Raw genomic sequence first — 21,031 nt, 5'->3', positions numbered from 1 at the left:
TTGACCTCCTTCTCGGTCGCCAAAAGCAGGCAAGGCCGGGGATTTTGAGGCCTACCCTCCGAAAGATTCCCGACCACACAGTAACGACAGCAGCAGACGGGCGTTTCAGAAATTTCTCCAGATGTTCCTCTGTGCTTTCACATCTATTCTCCATCAAATCAGAATTGTCCACGGCCCCTATTTAACAGATACGCCATCATTTTTCACCGGAGAGCTGTGCACACGCGGCGCACCACCATCTTCTCCTCCTGCCGACCCTCAACCATTGAACAAAGCGCTGAGGAGAGAACACTTCCCCCTTCCGGTGATAGAGGACATTTTTCCAGATCTTGACCAGGCTAAAGTTTTCTGCAAGCTTGATATGAGTTCTGCGTTCTGGCAAGTGAAATTGGACAGTGAATCAAGCGTGCTCACCACTTTCAACACACCTTTCGGGCGGTATAGATGGCTCAGACTCCTGTATGGAACCAGCATTTCATCAGAGATCTTCCAGTGCAGGCTGCATCAGGCACTGAAAGGACTATCAGGAGTGATCTGCATCGCAGGTGATATTCTGGTGTACGGAAAAGGGGAAATGCAGGAAAAGGCAATCGCCGATCATGATGTGAAACTTGAGCATCTGTTACAGCGTTGTGCAGGGCAGCACATCAGGCTTAACAAGAACAAATCTGTCTTCAGAGTGACGGAGATACCCTTTTTGGGGCATCTCATCTCAAGTGAGGGACTTCAGCCTGATCCTGAAGTTCTCAACATGCCAGTACCCACTGATGTGCAGGGAGTGCAGCAATTGATCGGATTTGTCAACTACCTGAGCCGTTTTCTATCAAGTCTCTCAGATACCCTTGAGCCAATAAGACAGCTGACAAAGCCAGATGTAGCATGGGAGTGGTCAGCTGAGCAGCAAAACGCTCTCTCCAAGATCAAGCAGGTGGTATCCGAAGCACCAGTGTTAGCATACCACAATTCTAAGGAAGAGCTGCCCGTCCAATGTGACGCCAGCAACAAAGGCCTAGGGGCAGCACTCCTCCAGAATGGACGTCTGATGGCATATGCAAGCAGAGCGCTAATGGACACAGAAACGCGTTACGCAGCGATCGAAAAGGAAATGCTCGCAATCGTTTTCGCACTTGAGCGTTTTCATCAATACACTTTTGGCCGCTTCACAAGAGTACTCAGCGATCACAAGTCACCCGAAATGATAGCTAAGGAGCCGTTGGTGAAGGCACCAAAGCGCCTACACGGAATGCTTCTTCGCCTGCAGAGCTATGACTTCGACATCACCTACTGCCAAGGAAAGCTCATGCACCTTGCGGACACGCTATCGCGAGCAGTTAGCGGTACTCCAGGCCAGGAGAACAGCTTCTACGGTCAACATGCTATCGCACCTGCCAATCCGCGATGAGCGTCTAGAGCAGATTCGCATAGAAACAGCGAAAAATGACACACTACAGATGTTGAAACGCGTAATTTTCAGTGGATGGCCGAGCGAACGTGACGCGCTACCAGACCAACTCACATCTTACTATAGCTGTAGGGATGAGCTCGCAGTCCAAGACGGCTTAATCTTCAAAGGTGAGCATGTCATCATACCGCAAAGTGAGCGAAAGCAAATGAAGGAAAGAATTCATTCGTCACACTTGGGTGGAAAAGGATGCCTCAGACGCGCACGCGAATGTCTTTTTTGGCCAGGCATGAGCAGCGACATTAAGCAATATATTACTGCATGTGATGTTTGTCACACATACGAAATGAGTCAGCAGAAAGAATCGCTTATGAGTCATGAGGTACCTGCTCGGCCATGGGAAAAGATAGGTACCAACCTGTTTACATTCGAAGGAAAAGAGTACTGTTGATTACTACAGCAATTTCTTCGAGGTAGATCTTCTTTGCGATACAATAAGCGCAGCCGTTATTCACAAATTGAAGGCTCATTTTGTGAGATATGGTAGCCCAACACAAGTGGTTAGTGATAATGGGCCACAGTACACGTCAGTGGAGTTTCACAGATTTGCACGAGAATGGGTTTCTGAGCGCTTGTGTAGCAGCCCCGGGAATAGCAGAGCGAATGGAAAAGCTGAATCAGCAGTTAAAACAGCTAAGCGGATCCTCACAAAGAGCAACAAATCGCAAGCAGATCCCTACCTCGCACTTCTAGACCATCGCAACACATCTTCGCAAGGTCTCAGCACGAGTCCTGCCCAGCGTTTGATGAATCGCAGCACACGCATGCTCCTGCCTACAACAGGTAGTTTACTGGAACCTAGAGTTGTACGCGAACGCGAGCGTATGAAACAACGCGTCCAGCGGCAGGCCGACAATTACAACAAATCAGCCAAAGATCTTGCCCCACTTGATGGAGGGGATATTGTGCGCATGCAACCGCTGGTGCAAGGTAAAAAGAATTGGGAGAAAGCAATTGTGTGTCAGTGCTTTGATGAGTGTTCATATGTAGTTCAAACCCCTTCTGGGATCTACCGATGTAATTGCACACATCTACAAAAGACGGCTGAGGAACCACCTGAAAAGTTAAGCACATATGTACAGGCAAAACCAGGTCAAACAGCTGAGCTCAATGACCACAGTGTGCCTACCGCATTAAATGCACACAGTCAAACACTAGCAGAGGCTAATGACACAACACAAACACTAACACAAACGTAGAAATATGCAAATAACAAACAACAGGACTCCGACAAAACAGGTAAAAACTCATTCTGGCCGCACAGTGAAAAGGCCACAATAGCTAGAAGACTTTGTCCCACATTGAATAATGGGCGTGAACAATTGAACAATAAGTCTGTGACACTATTTGGCATTTTAATGTCATGTTTATATTCAAAGAAGGACCGTGTCCTATTTGAGGTTGTGTAGTTTGTAGTTTGAAATTAAAGTCGAATTTTAGTATGTTTTATATTTTGTATACATGCTCATACAAATGGAAATAATGAGTGGTATGTATTTGTGACAGACATAAGAGACATAAGGCATAATTAATGAATCCTTTGAAAGTTAATTCCATGAAAATACACTGGAAAGCAGACTTCAGAGAAATTGAGTTTAATTGTTAATACCATTAATCCTTTTCTCTGTTTTGATAAAAAGGGGGATGTTATGATATACTTGTACATGCACTCGTTCCTGAAGCTCCTTTGACTCTCTTTCAGCTTAAAACAAAGCCACATTTGCAAATTAATGCATGATTACCATATCAGAAGCTTTCTCAGATATGTTGCCTACAAAAACTGTTGCAGTTGGACCACTGCTTTCGTCACTTTCATGATTCCTCTGAGCAGCATGGTCCTTTCTTGGTCCAATATGCTTTTCTACCAGAAGCACAGAGATTAGCACCAATACCTGTTTGTCCTCTGATGGGCAAAGGTTCATGGTGTTGGACATTGAGACAGCTGTGGCATTGTCAAGTACCTTTTTAAAAGTTCGTTTTCAGTTGACTTCATTGTCAGGGATGTACACGCAAATGGAGGATAGATCTCCAATCAAGTTGCAGTTGTACAAGCCAATCACGCCCCCCACCCCCACAATGTTAGTCCTGTTTTTACCACATGCAAGCTTAATTTGACTTGTTGGTTGTTGTTTTTTACGGTCATTCCCACAGGAGGTATCTTTTCTCCAGTATAAGTTCTTAGCTGGATAACTGCAAGCTTAGTATCTTTGAAATGCCTCTTAAACACATTTGTAGAATGACTGAAACAGCCAAACCAGTGTCTAATTCCATTTTAATTAATTTGCCGTTCACTTTTGGTGTAAGCTATATTGCTTGTCTGTTGTTAATTTTCACACTGTAAATCTCAAGACTACACGGTTCTGTGGCACGCTCATCAATATCAAACTTTTCAGAAACAGCATGCTGATTAGTGCTCTTTTTGAAAATGCAAATTGACTTTTTAGCTTTTCTCTCTTCCCTGTGCAGACCATTTATTTTTGTTTGCCTGACTTGCTGTTTGTATGTGTCCTAGTTTGTTGCATTTTCTGCAAGTTTCATCTTTAAATCTGCACTGATCTGGTGAATGTGAGCCCCTGCCACAATGGTAACACAATTTATTCAGCTAGTCAGGTTTCTGTTTAGAAATTGAAATTTTGTTCACACCTACCTTCCTGACTGTAATTCAATTGTGTCTCTGTCTGCGTTTTCCATTGAAATAGCAATTTCAACTGCTCTTTTAAATGTGAGATGTGATTCAGTTAGGAGCTGTTTTTGAATGCTTCCTTGTTAGATTCCACAAACTAAATGATAAAACAGTGTATCATTAAGCCCATCACCGAACTGACAATGCTCAGACAACTTCTTCAATTCAGACACAAAGACTGAAATGGACCTCCCTTCCTTTTGATTCTGCTTATGAAACCCAAAGCGTTCTGCAATCAACAAAGGCTTTGATTCTAAATGTTCCTGCATTACTTTGACAATATCAGCAAATCTCATTTTGGCTGGGTTGGTTGGAGCAGTTAAACTTTGAAGCAAACTGTATGCACGCAATAAAATTGGTACTTGTTTCTCATTGGCTATTTCATTTGCTTCAAAATACTGTTGAATTAGCTCAGTATACATGAGCCAGTTTACTGTTAAGCAATCAAACCTCTCAATCTTTCCGATGTAGCCAGACATTTCTGATTTTTTTATGATTTTCATTTTAAAATACCTCATCGCAACTTCAAAACATTAAACTAATTCAAGGAAGACATGGGAGTTTGGGAATGCGGGTCTAACTTTGTGTTTAAATGAGGAATGCACGTATTATGTTGTAGCATCATGACATATGATGCTCACGTATTTATACATAGAACTAATAATGAATTATTTAAATGAACAAGAATGCCTAATCAACCAATATATACATGAGATTACTCAAACGTTACTGCACTATTAAATACACAAGTATTGCCAGTACAGCTGCTGCAAAAATATAACAAATTTCATGACAAATACAAACAATATAAATACTACTAATAATATTTTACACTATCAGATAAAACTTCTAAGGATACATTTTCATCATTGAAAACAGGATTCAGCATTTTACATAAGCATATGCAATTCTGATAAGAAGTAAACTTCAGAAAACTTAAATTAAAGCACAACCCAGAAAAATGAAGTAATTATCATTACATAAGAAAAAGAAGTTAACCAGTGGAAGAGCATGACTCTTCATGGAAAACACTCCCATAATCCAAGCAGAGTAGATACTGACATGGAAGTGTCGAATGCCTAGCTCGGATTTGGTGACCACTTTCCAGAAACAAAGGCTTTCCTTGTGGCAATACAGGACCAGGTGGTTAATACAAACAATTATCATAAATATATATTAAAAGACCAACAAGTTCAAGATGATTAATGCAGAAAATACCAAGAGAAACCAGAAATAATCCAACGGCCTACAAGCTGCCTGGCCTGCTGAGTTGCTCCAGCATTTTGTGTGTGTTGCTCGGATTTCCAGCATCTGCAGATTTCCTCTTGGTTGTGATTAGATCTACAAGATCCTGCTCCAGTTTAACTCAAATCTGATTACTTACACAAGCACAATCAGGTGACGAACATCATTCACCAAAATCTTGCTTTAAAATATCAACTCATAAAAGACACTGTTCTGTACTATAAATACAAGCCTGATCCAGTTTTAAAGTCAGAGTCTGATAAATTATATTACGACTGATCCATTATTACAATTAGAACAATCCATAATAACTGTCCGGATATAATATTACAGAATAAACAAGCAAGAACATCTTACTTAATAGATATAGCTATTCAAAACACACATAACATACAGACATTAATAAGTTAAATAGAACAGAAATATGCTGAATTAAAAGAGGAAATTGAAAGACTATGGAAGATGAACAGGGTTAACATTGTAAACATGAGAAAGTCTGCAGATGCTGGAAATCTGAAGCAACACACAAAACAATGGAGGAATTCAGCTGGTCAGGCAGCATCTATGGAAATGAACAAATTGCTGATGTTTCATACTGAAACCCTTCTTCGGAACTGGAAAGGAAGGGGGTAGACAACAAAATAAGAAGGTGGGGGAGGGAAAGGAGGATAGCTAGAAGGTGATAGGTGGGTAAGAAGGTAAAGGGCTAGAGAGGAAGGGATCTGATAGGAGAGGAGAGTGTACCATAGGAGAAAAGGTGGGAAGAGGGGGCCCAGGGGAAGATGATAAGAGTTAAGTGGCCAGAGTGAGGAATAGAAGGAGTGGGGTGGGGGAGGGAATTTTTTTTAACCAGGCGGAGAAATCAGTATTCATGCTATCAGGTTGGAGGCTGTCCAGATGAAATACAAGGTGTTGCTCCTCCACCCTGAAGGTGGCCTCTTCTTGGCACAAGAGGAGGCCACGGATGGACATGCTGGGATAGGAATGGGAGCTGGAATTACAATGCTTGTCCACCTGGAAGTTTGCTTTTGGCAATGGAGTGAAGGTGCTTGACGAAGGTCTCCCCCAATTTACAACATCTCACCAACGTACAGGAGACTGCATTGGGAGCACTGGACACAATAGATGGCCCCAGCAGACTTGCTGGTGAAGTGTTGCCTTAAGATGTAGATATCACATTATCCCAAAACTCATTTGTAAGGCCAGTGATGTTGTGGGGATGGAACTGGACTCTCTGACAGTGGTGTCTGAAAAGAGGATGCTGTCCAAGTTGCATGCCATCTTGGACAATGTCTCCCATCCACTACATAATGGACTGGTTGGGCACAGGAGTACATTCAGCCAGAGACTCATTCCACCGAGATGCAACACTGAGCGTCATAGGAAGTCATTCCTGCCTGTGGCCATCAAACTTTACAACTCCTCCCTTGGAGGGTCAGACACCCTGAGCCAATAGGCTGGTCCTGGACTTATTTCCTGGCATAATTTACATATTACTCTTTAATTATTTATGGTTTTATTACTATTTATTTATGGTGCAACTGTAACGAAAACCAATTTCCCTCGGGATCAATAAAGTATGACCATGACTATGACTATGACTAGTAATATCTACAACTTGGTATCAATTCGAAGTCACTACACAATAGCATTAAGCAATTAGACCTATGCAGAAATATTTATATAGATCTCCAGATAACCACAATACTAATCACAACTAGAATAGTCTGAAAGTTCCTAGCAATGAGCAATGCACGTGCTTATTTTGTCATCTACCCCCTTCCTTTCCAGTTCTGAGGAAAGCTTTCAGTATGCCCGCACCTCAGGATTCAGCTGAGAAAAAGTAAGTAATAATAAATAAGTAATACAAGAACATGAGTTGTAAAGTCCTTGAAAGTAATTTCATAGGTTGGATTCAATGATCCGTTCAGTACTGGGGTAAATGAAGTTATCCACGCTGGTTCAGGAGCCTGATGGTTGGAGGGTAATTAATAACTCTTCTGAAGCTGGTGTGCTAAGACTTAAGGCTTCTATACATCCTTCGCGATGGTAGCAGCAAGAAGAAAGCATGGTGCAGGTCCTTGATGATGCTGCTGCTTTCTTTTGGTAGCATTTTTTGTATTTTATATTTGTAATTAATTTAGATCACTTTATCTGTTTTCACTTTGACACGAAAAAGTCTTTTTCTGTTGATCAGCGTCAAAAAAAGCCAAATTAAATCCACTGTGATTCAATGTTGTAAAACAGTAAACCATGAAAGCTTCCAAGGGGGTGAATACTTTTTATAGGCACTGTGTATTGGTTGATTAAGCATTCTTACTTGTTTAAATAATTCATTCCGAGTTATATGTATAAATAAGTGAATTGCATATGTCATCATGAAGTTAGACTAGCATTCCCGGACTCCCGTGACTTTCTTGAAGTAGTTTGACATTTTGAAGTTACAAAACATAACAGTTCTATGCCAAAGTTCAGGCACCCTGGCTATGTATATGTGCCTAAGACTTTTACACTGTACTGCAAGTACTGTTATAATAAATTTACATTGAACTTTGAAACTCTGTTTATTAGCCCTTTCACTTTAGGGAACAGTTTCTCTTCACAGCTTCTGCCACATTCACTTATTAATTTAATGAACTTAATTAGATTCCTTTCAACCTTCTATGCTCGGAGATCAATCACAGCTTTTCCAGCCTTTCCCCCTAGAGTCAATCCTTAATATCACAGACAAAGTTTGTTCCAATGCTGAATCTGTGGCTGAACCAAATGTTTTATAAGGTTTCTTAATCATTTCTTTACTTTTACACCCTTTCTGACAATGCTCTTGAATAGCGCTTAATCAGGCTCCTTTTGGAAGTTCATCTTCACTACATCTCATCCGCTGTTCCTGTAATCTCATAAAAATGCAATCAGCTGAGTTACACATGATTTGCATTTTACCAATAAACTCAAAAACTGCTGGAAGCACTCAGCACGTCAAATAGCGTTTGTGGACAAAGAATTGGAGTTAACATTCCAGACTGGAAAGGTGAGGTAGCTCATGTTTTTGATTGTAGACAGCGAGGTGGGGAAGAAGGTGATATTGGATAGGAGAAACGGATTATCCCTGGTGTAAGATAGCCATGATTGCTGTCGTACAATGTTTATGAAGCCATGTTATGTAATAGATACATGATAGCAGTTCAAGACAAAGCAAAGGGATGTCTGAAATCCATGAAATGCAGACCAGCACTGTTGCCAAGAACTGAAGCTAAGAAAAGAACATAGAAAATGGCTGGATTGGACAGTGTCCAGATCAGTAGAGGAAAAAATTGAGTTAAAGTTACAGACAGATAACTTAACAGCAAAACTCTTCACTTCTGGTCAGAGAAAGTCAGCTACCTAAAATTGTTGTATTTTGTAGTGCCAGAGGTTAAACCTGAAACATCAACTCTGCTGCACTTTCCACATTTGCTGTCTGACCTGTGAAGTGTTTTCAGCATTTGATCTTTCCCTTCACTGCTCCAGAAACTGTAATTCTTTGATTTGTAGTAACTAATCCTTATTCTTTTAATATTCCACCAATTTCCTTACTTATTTAGGTGTTATAATTTACTGTCTGTTCTAATTTACCAAGGATAAACCAAAATATTTGTGTTGCTGCAATTATACTTGATTCCTCTGGTTAAATGTATTTATTTATTGAGATACATGACAGAATAGGCCCTTCCTGCCCTTCGAGCCACTCTGCCCAGCAAACGCCGATTTAACTTTAGCATAAACACAGGACAATTTTCAAAGACCAATGAACCTACTGACCAGTACCTCTTTGGAACGTGGTAGGACACCGGAGCACCCGGCATATATGCCGAATAATCACTTCTTGGACTTCCAGCCGGGTACAAGTATCGACTATAACTGACATTTCAATGACAGACTCCACCATTTGTACCTGGCCGGAAGCCCGAGAAGTGTTTATTAATCAACTCGGTCTTCTCGCAGTAATGGACCTTATGAATACAGCAAGCAGCTCCTTTCTAATCTTACTTAATGTACTTAAACAATATTGCATTAGTATTCATTGCGTTTATTAGTACAAAAATACAATTTGTCATAACTTTGCTCTACAAAGTTAATTGCATTACTCAGAGGGTTCAGTGACTTTAATGGCCAAAGTGCAGCAAGCAATAAAGTGACTCACTTGCCAAGTACCAAGTGCGTTCCATATCACAGGAATGAGAAGAATAAGACATAGTGATAGTGAATTCTTCATTCTGTAAACTTAAAAGAGGGTAGGTAGAGAGGTCATACTAAGCTGAAATTTTCTGTGCTACTTTTTCATATTACATTATTAAGTAGCCTCATAAAATTGCACAAAAGCATTTGTGTCACAAGTAACAGCGTTTGAGAAGTCGAAAATATTTGAGCTATAAATCAACTTCCATTGTGTATTTCAAAATATTTTGCCTTAATTGCTTTAAACGCTTTGATCTGACGCCCACTCTCATATGAAGAAGGGTCCCAAAGTTTAAGGTTTTGGTTCTTGGCCCAAAAATCCTCCTCCACACCCCCCTCACCACTCCTGAATATTTAAGGCTGCATTAGGGGAAGGTGCAAGGATAATACTCCTTGAGATGGATTGCAACAGCCAGAAGGACTGACTAGGCCTTAGGTTTTTAATTTATGAAAATGATACGGTATCTGGTATGTCCTTTCCCTTTCACAGCAATAGCTGTCCAATCAGAGCTGTGCTATTCTATACGTCCAGATGAAATTTGTGTACCTCAAATTCCTCCCTCTTTCTGGTTTCCTATAAGGAGCTTATGCACAACATCCAACTGTTTGAAAACTGGATTTTAAACAACATAGTTTCCACTGTTAAGAATAATTTAATTGTTGCAATCTCTTGCAGCCTAAACACTTGAGACCTCTAGATCAACAGGATGGAGTGTGCAAAGCTGGGTCACCTGGATGGCATTGGACCTTTGTTCCTTTAACATTTCAAAAATACATTGTACATTAAAATGACAGAAGCAAGAGAATTCTGCTGCTAAAAATCTGTAATATAAGCATAAAATGCTGGAAATATTTAAAAGGTAAGAGAGAATCTTTAAATAAAAGAAATAGAATTGCAGTGGTAAATCTTCATGGTATGTAAACAACATTTAGGTAATAAACTTTCAATAAATAATTTGGCCTGTTTAGAAATTACTGAAGATTTGCTGGGGAATCCACCCAGAGCCCAACAACAATCAACATTAGTCAATATTGGCAATGGCAGCCTCAGAACAAACACAATTTACAGAAGGGACTGGATGAGGATGTTCGGCAAAGGACAGTGACCTTTTCAGACATGGAGAAATGTTTTTCCTTGACATACCTGTGTGCACAGAAGTGTGACAGTGTAGGTACTATAACCAATAAATGGTAACTGTTGGATCCAAATAATAACTGCTACCAATCTTGATTTCATGCTCTTAAAATTGCTGGGAACTTGCATTGGAACCAGAGGGAGATCTGGAGTCAAACTGAGGCACGACAGCACCACCTCTAGGGCAACAGTAAAATTACAGCATGTTTCAAATAAATATTGGGAATAATTTGATTGTTCTATTCTCATTTTGTTTACCCTGCTACACATGCTACTTTATAATTTATGTTAACGTTTTTTTTTCTTACTTTCATTCACTGTGGTGAGGTTGAAGGGTCATAGTAAGTTAAACTTTGATCAATCTTGGAAGTTTAAAAGCTTCGATGCACCATTACAGCCCGGTTGACTGAGAACAGGTACAGCTGAAGATTTGAAACACTGGAGATTCTGCAGATGTTGGAGGTATGGAGGGGCACACGTGGAGGATAGTGGAGTAGGGGCTTGGAGGGTCAGAGGATGTCTGTGGAGAGGAACAAGCAGCCGACCTTTCAGGCTGAGATCCTTCATCAGGACTGGAAAGGAAGGGGGAGAAAGTCAACAAGAAAGTGGGGAGTGGAGAAGGAGTACAAGCTGGCAGGTGATAGGTGAGACTAGGAGGAGGAGATGGTGGGTTTGTGGGGAAGGGGAGATGAAGTGGGCAGCTGGCGGGGGAATAGGTGGAAGAGGTCAAGGGATGAAGAAGAAGAAATCTTACGGGAGGGGACAGTGGACCATGAAAGAAAGGCAAGGAAGAGGGGAACCAGAGGGAGATGATGGGCTGGTGAGGAGAAGAGAAGAGGTGAGAGAGGAACCAGAATGGGAATAGAATAAGGGGGAGGGGGCAGGAGGAGAAATCACCAGAAGTTAGAGAAATCAATTTTCATGCCAACCAATTGGACACCACCTAGATGAAGCATAAGGTATTGAAGATCAGGATCTCAATCCACTAACAAACCTCATAGTCTATTGGGCAGCAGTGATCCCAGCCTTCCTCAATGCTTTTGACACCTACACAACCTGGCTCAGGCATCTCCAGACCATTGCAAAATCACACCAATGCTGTCTTTGCATAATGCTCTAAATTTCCTGCAGGAATATGGAGAGGATGTTTCTTATAGTAGAAGAATCTAGGACCAGAGGGCACAGCCTTAGAATAGAAGGATGTCCCTTCAGAACAGAGATGAAGAAGAATTCCTTTAAACAGTATATGGTAAATCTGTGAAATTCATTGCATGGGTGTCTGTGGAGGCCAAGTCACCGGGTATATTTGAAGCAGAGGTTGATAGGTTCTTGATTAGTAAGGGCATCAAATGATATGGGGAGAAGGCAAAAGAATGTGGTTAAGAGGGATAACGAATCAGCCATGATAGAATGGCAGAGCAGACTCGATGGGCTAAATGGCCTAATTCTACCCCAGTGACCTACGATCTTATAAAACCAACAGGGTTTAAAAATTAAAATATGTGGCTACAAGATATTTTTCACAGATAAGAATGAAATCGACCTTGACAGAGTACATTGTTATTAAGATTCTTCTAAAACAAGCACAGCTCCAGATAATGAAGTATTAAGTTTTTTTTAAGCCTTAATGGTCTAAGGATAGGACTGAGTATTGCTAATTGGTATTGTGATAGATTTAGATATATATAAAAAGAACATTGGAATTTGAACATCACATAAATGCAGGCACATTTGGGCCATAGGATTTGTTTTGTTGCATATTGTATGTAATTCTATGAAGAAGATGAAAAGAATTACATTTTATTTCTACAAAATGTCAGGCTGTCATTGGGAAGTTACCAAATTTGGGAATTTTAAGGGCCTGCAGTAACATTTGGACTGCAGTCAGGATGGGGACAATTGTATAGCTACCAACAAAAGAGCCATGTCTGGTGATAGTCAAACCAACCACTCACTGCTACTAATTCCTGAGAGTTATTGTTTCATGCTTGCCAGTACCTCATGGAAACTATCCTCCCCTCCACAGACTCTGCCAACACTTCTTGCTGCCTTGGTAAAGCAGACAAAATAATCAAAGACTCCATGTACTCCAGACATTCTCTCTTCTCCACCATCCCATCAGGAAGAAGATACAAAAGTCTGAAAGTACGGCTCAAGGACAGCTTCCCTCCCACAGTTAATTCCATTGAATGGTCCCCTAATACAATAAGATGGACTTGTGACCTGAAAATTGACCTCATTGCATCTTACTACCTTCATGCACCACGTTCTCTCTCTAACACTTTATTTTGCACTCCCGCTGTAACACTGTTTCATTTGGCTGTATCCATGGTTATTCATATACACAGTAGTTGAATGACATTTAAAGTTGAACTTGAACTTCTACTGCCTCAATGACCTACAAGAGTGACATGCAAAAAAAAATGGTTATGTTTTTCACTGTACCTCAGTGCATGTGACAATAATAAACCAATTTACTATTCCCTGGGTTGTTGTGTTTGATTATCTCTTGTCAGCAATTAGGGATTACTGTAAGTAAACTGCTCTGCATGCTTATTGGTATTTAGGGAATACTCTATAATAGAGCTGTTAGAATACTTAGTTTTTATGTGATATTGTACACAATTCTATGAAGAAGACAAAAAGAATTACAAGCATGAGAAAATCTGCCGATGCTGGAAGTCCAAAGCAACGCAGACAAAATGCTGAGAAGAACTCAGCAGGCAAGGCAGCATCTATGGAAAAGAGTGAACAGACGACGTTTTGGGCTGAGACCCTTTGTCAGGACTGGAAAGGAAGAGCAGTCAGAGTAAGGAGGTGGGCAGAGGGGAGGAAGAAGTACAAGGTAGAAGGTGATAGGTGAAACTGGATGGGGGGAGAGGTGAAGTAAAGAGCTGAGAACTTGATTGGAGAAAGAGATAAAGGCTGGAGAAGGGGGAAGGACAGAAGACCATGGAAGAAAGGGAAGGGGGAGGAGCCACAGAGGGAGGTGTTAGGCAGGTAAGGAGATAAGGTCAGAGAAGGAAACAGGAATGGGGAATGGAGAAGGAAGAGGGAGTGGCAATTACTGGAGAAATCAATGTTAATGCCAGCAGGTTGGAGGCTACCCAGACGGAATATGAGATGTGGCATCTCCAACCTAAGTGCGGACTCATCGCGGCAGTAGAGGAGGTCATGGGCTGACGTGTTGGAATGGGAATGGGAAGTAGAACTGAAACGAATGGAAACCAGGAGTTCGCACTTTATGTGGCGGGTGGAGTTCCGTCTTATATTCTAGAGATGCTGCCTGGCCTGCTGAGCTCCTCCAGAATTTTGTGTGTGTTGCTTTGAAAATAATTGCAGCTTTTATCCCTACAAAATATCAGGTTAATAAGAACATAAGAAATAGGAGCAGGAGTAGGCCATCTGGTCCATCGAGCCTGCCCTGCCATTCAATAAGATCATGGCTGATCTGTCCGTAAACTCAGCTCCATCTACCTGCCTTTTCCCCATAACCCTTAATTCCTTTACTATGTAAAAACCTATCTAACTTTATCTTAAATATATTTAGTGAAGAAGCCTCAACTGCTTCCCTGGGCAGCGAATTCCACAGATTCACCACTCCCTGGGAAAAAAAGTTTCTCCTCATCTCCATCCTAAATCTTCTCCCCTGAATCTTGAGGCAATGTCCCCTAGTTCTAGTCTGACCTACCAATGGAAACAACTTTCCTACTTCTATCTTATCTATCCCTTTCAAAATTTTGTATGTTTCTATAAGATCCCCTCTCATTCTTCTGAATTCCAGAGAGTATAGTCCCAGGTGACTCAATCTCTCCTCATAGGTTAATCCCTTCATCCCTGGAATCAACCTGATTATCGGTGAGAAATCACCAAATTTGGGCATATAAGAATAACAATAAGGAAACTTACTGTAGAGGTCTTAGTCTTGAGTTTCTTTTACTCACTAAATCTGATATTTGAATTGTTGTACAAGATAGAGGAATAGCACTACATATTGTACACCACAATGTGAGAGTATAGGGTAAATTAACACATATTCTTCAGATTAAGAATTATTGATCATACGCACAGTACCTGGAAATACACAGTGAAATACGGTGTTTGCATTAACAATCAACACAAAAATGTGCTGAGAGCAGCCCACCAGTGCTGCCTCTTATTCCAGCATCAGCATTGCATTTTTAAGAACTATTTCATTTCAAGATTCATGAAAATAAATACATTCAGGAACAGTACCAGAGAACTATGGCATAATGTAGGTGGATATGTGTCCTTGAGTAGGAATTTTGCAGTACAACTTAATTTTTCTTTGTGTCTTTCCAAACTTAATGGAATTTGCCCACTTGCCTGTGCGGAAATTTCTGACAACTTCAAATATACCGGATCATGGTATTGGAAAATGTTCGGGCACAAAATAAAGAGTATTCCTTTAACAAAGAGTGGTTTTGCTATAAAATTATCCAGACATTGAATACAAGCTTTGATTATGAAAATGCTCAGGTGACAATATTGATTTTAAAGTAAATAGGACAGTATAATTTCAATAATACATTGTTCTAAATTCCTGGTGCTGAATACACAGTGGCAAAGCTGCTGACAATAAATGCTTGTCAAATACACGCATCAAACAATAAAAATATGAAATGACCAGAGACCATTGAGCAATGCTTCCTAGATTTGCTGAACAAAGTGGGTTTGATATAGAGCAGAAAGAAAGCTAAATAAGTGTAGATTCTGATAGAATTTAACTTTGTTAAATCATAGGAAAATAGAGAAAGCAGGATCTCCCAGTGGTCACGCATTTTAATTCCACATCCCATTCCCATTCTGATATGTCTATCCACAGCCTCCTCTACTGTCAAGATGAAGCCACACTCAGGTTGGAGGAACGACACCTTATACTCCATCTGGGTAGCCTCCAACCTGATGGCATGAACATTGACTCCTCTAACTTCTGTTAATGCCCCACCTCCCTTCGTATCCCATCCTTTATTTATTTATTTATTTATTATTTTTCATTATTATATTCCTCCCCCCCCCCTTTTTATCTCTCTCTTTCTTCTTCCTCTGTCCCCCTCATTATAACTCCTTGCCGATCCTCTGGGCTCCCCTCCCCCTTTCTTTCTCCCTAGGCTTCCCGTCCCATGATCCTCTCCTTTCTCCAGCCTCGTAACCCTTTTGCCAATTAACTTTCCAGCTCTTGGCTCCATCCCTCCCCCTCCTGTCTTCTCCTATCATTTGGAATCTCCCCCTCCCCTTCCCACTTTCAAATCTTTTACTATCTCTTCTTTCAGTTAGTCCCGGCGAAGGGTCTCGGCCCGAAACTTCCACTGTACCTCTTCCTAGAGATGCTCCCTGGCCTGCTGTGGTCACCAGCATTTTTTGTGTGTGTTGCTTAATTTATTTATGGAAGTATTTATAGTAGTTATTAGCTCTAACAGTTAAATGTTTAATGTTTCTAATTGGGCAACAGCAATTGTTCCACACAATCTGTCTTTCATAAAAAAAAAGCAATTCAAAACAAATGCATGGCTCATCAGTAATTAAAAGTTCTCTTATTTGATTACCTCACAATGTGAATGACTTGTAGTGCTTGCACAACAAATCATTGTTTAAAATATAAAACTTTTTTATTTTGATGAACTCAGATTAGTTGCTCCTTGTGCTGTATATTACAATTATTCAAATAGGATTCTATTATCAGAATTTATAGAAAATGGAAAAAGAGGGTGTTTGTTGTCATTAAGGACACACAAACCATGAACAATTTGGTGTCATGGAGAACTTAAAAACTGATGACTGACTGTCAACAATAGCCTTGATTAAACAGATGGTGAAACCTAACAGATGCAGTGGGCTTGCTTGAGGATGAGTTGTGGTATTTCTCCAAGAAGCACATTTTCTGCATCACTTAATATGTTGACTTTTCGCATTTCTTTCTCTAATTGGAAAATCATGGTCGGGGATAGACCTTTCTTTCCCAAACCTCTTGCCAGTCATATTCATTCTCCACTGCATTCTGGTTTAACTCTGCTTCCTTCACTGCAAACCAATTTTGTTTAAATGTCCTTCTCTTATGCTTCCCACAGTGTATTTTGATCTTTTACAGACACAAGTTACCACAATCTTACCGTTGGCTGATAATATTTTCTTTCAACCTACCCTTCACGGAAATGTATTGTTTTCCAGAAGAGGGCCAAAAATGTATTATTTACTTTTTGTAAAGTCAGAGCTAAGAATGGAGATTGATTTACAAAGAATATATATTGCCTATATTATCCCTACCACTTAGACAACGAACTAGATCATCTAATCTTAAGGCATAAAAATATCAATATGTAATTATTCCTCTGCTATTTTAACAGTACAAGCTTAATTATTTCTGTTTGGTTAGTGAGTCCATGGAGGGGGGCCTAGTTTTGCCATGGTAACACTGGAAAATGAAAGAACTTTACCATTGTTTGAATTTTCACAATAACATGCTGAGACATAACTGTAGACTCCTGATGGATTACCTTATTTTTGAAACTTTGTAAGGTTTAAATCATTGCTAAATCATTGCAATGAAAATGATCAAAATTTGATGCAGCTCACTACAAAAGAACAGATAAATCAGATGCCTCGTGGTTGCACTTGCTGGGAAACAGAGCAAGAGGTGATTTGATTTCATATTTCAGTTAAGGCATATGGCATCTCTGAATTACAGTGGCAGGCAAAATCAGATGCCAGAGGTAAACTAAGGAAACTGGGAATGTATGTTTTACTTTCCCTTAAGGGTGCTCAAGCATAAGGTTCCCAAAGAAAACAGCCTTTCTTAACATCCTGTAAGTGTTAATTGGATTTCTGGCAAATAGGATGGGCAAAGGGTTATGTAATACAGAAGCCATAATAAACTGACTTGAGGCCTTCTCAGTTTTCCAAATTCCCAAGGTATTTCAGATGAGGGGAATAGGAGAGTTGGCATATTAGGAAGAAATTGTCTTTGTCAAAGATACATAAGCAAGGACAGGAAACTGCTGTTGGGTTCAGGTAATAACATCCAAATTATAAAAGCCATAAATGACAAAAATAAGTATCTAAAATTGAGACAGGATGAAGCAAAGTCCTTCCATTTACCACTTCCATGCCAGCTAGCAAGCACCCATCCACGCCAACCACATTTATCTCATCTTGGTCCATAGTCTGTGTTACCTTAGACTGTCTCAATAAATGATTAATGCTATGAGAGGCACTGACCCTACCAGTTCACTCAAATTGAAATATGAAAAATCAATTGGGTGGTTCAGTCACTGAACTTGGAATTTGAGCAGATGTTATAAGCAGGGTATAATGCTCCTCATATTTTACCCCTTTCATTCCTGGGATAATTCTCATGAACCACCTCTGGACCCTCTCCAATGACATACTACTCAGAATACTCCACATGAGGCCTCACCGGTGCTTTATAAAGCCTCAACATTAAATCTTTGCTTTTATATTCTACTCTTCTTGAAATGAATGCCGACAGTGCATTTGCCTTCTTTACCACTGACTCAACCTTCAAGATAATCTTTAAGGAATCCTGCACGAGAATTCTGAAGTCCCTTTACACTGTATTTTCCCCATTTTGAAAATAGTACACACCTTTATTCCTTCTACCAAAGTGCATGACCATGCACTTCTCTGCACTATATTCTACCTGCCACTTCTTTGCCCATTCTCTCAATCTGTTTAACTCCTTCTTCAGACACCCTGCTTCCTCAACTCTATCTGCTCCTACACCTATCTTCATATCATCAGCAAGCCTGGCCACAATACCATCAATTCCTTCATCCAAATTATTGACATATAATGTGAAATGAATCAGTCCCAACACCAACCCTTGTGGAACACAACTAGTCATTGGCAGCCATCCAGAAAAGGCCTCCTTTATTCCCACTATTTCCATCCTGCCAGTCAACTAATCTCAGACCGTAAGACCTAGGAGCAGAATTAGGCCACCTGGCCCATCAATCATAGCTGATCCTTTTTTTCCCTCCTCCTCAACCCTAGTTCCTGGCCTTCTCCCCGTAACATTTGATGCCATGTCCAATCAAGAACCTATCAATCTCTGCCTTACGACCTGGCCTCCACAGCTGCATGTGGTAACAAATTCCACAAATTCACCACACTTTGGCTAAAGAAATTTCCAACATCTCTGTTTTGTAGGGGTGCCCTTCTATCCTGAGGCTGTGCCCTCTTGTCCGAGTCTCTCCCACCATGGGAAACATCCTTTTCATGTCTATTCTGTCTAGGCCTTTCAACATTTGAAAGGTTTCAATGAGATCCCCCCTCATCCTTCCAAATTCCAGCAAGTACAGACCCAGAGCCATCAAAGGTTCCTCGTATGATAACTCTTTCATTCCTTGTGAACCTGCTCTGAACTTTTTCCAATGCCAGCACATCTTTTCTTAGATGAGGGGCCCAAAACTGTTTGCAATACTCAAGGTGAGGCCTCACCAGTGCCTTATAAAGCCTCAGCATCACATCCTTGCTCTTGTATTCCAGACCTCTTGAAATGAATGCTAACATGGCATTTGCCTTCCTCACCACCAATTCCACCCGCAAGTTAACCTTCAGGGTGTTCTGCAAAAGGACTCCCAAATCCCTTTGCATCTCAGATTTTTGGATTTTCTCCCCTTTTAGAAAATAGTCCACATATTTATTTCTACTACCAAAGTGCATGACTGCGCATTTTCTAACATTCATGTTGGAAGCAATCTTCTATCCATGCTAGTATCTTTCCTGTAATACCATGGGCTCTTATCTTGTTAAGTAGTCTCATGTGTAGCATATTGTCAAATACCTTCTTAAAATCCAAGTACATAACATCCACTGATTCTCCTTTGTTTCGTCCTGTTACTTCCTCAAAGAATTCCAAAATTTGTTAGGCAAGATTTCCCTTTAAGCAAACCATGTTGACTTTGGCCTATTTTGTCATGTACCTCCAAGTATCCTGAAACTTCATCCTTAATAATAGACACGAACATCTTTCTACCACTGAAGTCAGGCAAACTGGCCACTCTGTCCTATAATTTTCTTTCGTCCACCTCCCCTTCTTCTTAAAGAGTGGAATGACATTTACAATTTTCCAGTCCTCCAGAACCATTCCAGAATCTAGTGATTCTTGAAAGTTTATTATTAATGTCTCCACAATCTCTTTCAGAACCCTGGGGTGTAGTCCATTTGGTCCAGGTGACTTATGTACCTTTTCCTTAGTAATAGCAACGACATTCACTTTGCCCTCAGACACTCACATTTCTGGCTTTCTGCTAGTGTCTTCTACAGTAAAGACTAATGCAAAATACTTATTGTGTTAGTCCACCATTTCTTTGTCCCTCATTACTACTCCAGTGTAATTTTTCAGCGGTCTGATATTCCCTCTTTTATTTTCTACAGTGTATATCTGAAGAAACCTTTTGAATCTGCCTTTTTTTATATTATTGGCTAGCTTACCTTCATACTTCATCTTTGCTATCTTTATGGCTTTTTAGCTGCCTGTTGGTTATTAAGAGCTTCCCAGTCCTTGACCTTCTCACTAATTTTTGCTATATTATATGCTGTCTTTGACTTCTCATCAGACACGGTTTCTTCATTCTCCCTTTAAAACACTTCTTAATCTCTGCACCATCTGAATTGCTCCCAAAAGTTCAAGCCATTGCTGTTCTACTGTCATCCCTGCTAGTGTCCTCTTCCAATCAACTTTAACCAACTCCTCTCATATGCCTCTCTAATCCCTTTACTACACTGCAATACTGATGCATCCAATTTTAGCTTCTACTTTTCAAACTGCAAGGTGAATTCTGTCATATTGTGATCATTGTCTCCCAAGATTTCCTTTACCTTAAGCTTCCTAATGCTATCTGGATCATTACTTAATCCAGAATTGCCACTCTCCTAGTGCAGGAGTTCCCAACCTTTTTTATGCCATCAACAAACACCATTAAGCAAGGGGTCTGTGAACCCCTGCCCTAGTGGTTCAACCACAAGCTGCTTATAGGCATTCTACAAATTCCCTCTCTTAGCATCCAGCACCAACCTGATTTTCCCAATCTACCTGTGTATTAAAATCCCCCATTACAATCACAACATGTCTTTCCTATTTCCCGGTGTAACTTGTAGCCCACATTTTAGCTACTGTTCAGAACCCTGTATTTTACTGCCATCATGGTCTTTTTGACCTTGCTGCTTCTTAACTCTACCCATAAGGATTCTGCATCTTCTGATTCTATGTCATCTCTTTCTAAGTATTTTATTTCATTTTTTACCAGGA

The 21,031-nt window shown here is 40.4% G+C and overlaps 1 protein-coding gene across 1 annotated transcript; it reads left to right on the top strand.

The window, feature by feature from the left end:
* The first annotated feature begins 1,451 nt into the window (after nt 1-1,451).
* Nucleotides 1,452-10,767, top strand: LOC140210589 (uncharacterized). The gene is made up of 4 exons (XM_072279697.1): nt 1,452-1,572; nt 1,880-2,392; nt 7,182-7,233; nt 10,282-10,767. The coding sequence occupies exons 1-4, from the start codon at nt 1,452-1,454 to the stop codon at nt 10,292-10,294; spliced, it is 699 nt and encodes a 232-aa protein (XP_072135798.1). The 3' UTR covers nt 10,295-10,767.
* Nucleotides 10,768-21,031: the final 10,264 nt, after the last annotated feature.

Source organism: Mobula birostris, chromosome 2 (genome assembly GCF_030028105.1).
Source record: "Mobula birostris isolate sMobBir1 chromosome 2, sMobBir1.hap1, whole genome shotgun sequence".
NCBI lineage: Eukaryota > Metazoa > Chordata > Chondrichthyes > Myliobatiformes > Myliobatidae > Mobula > Mobula birostris.
Note: the sequence above shows the minus strand (reverse complement) of the source record. Positions and strands in the feature narration are given on the sequence as shown.

Bases quoted from the DNA above. Each gene is read 5' to 3' on its own strand.
- LOC140210589 (XM_072279697.1), top strand. From the start codon at position 1,452: ATGTTGAAACGCGTAATTTTCAGTGGATGGCCGAGCGAACGTGACGCG. The intron at 1,573-1,879 runs GTGAGCATGTCA...TCTTCGAGGTAG, and splicing joins AGACGGCTTAATCTTCAAAG to ATCTTCTTTGCGATACAATA. The intron at 2,393-7,181 runs GTAAAAAGAATT...CTTCCTTTCCAG, and splicing joins CATGCAACCGCTGGTGCAAG to TTCTGAGGAAAGCTTTCAGT.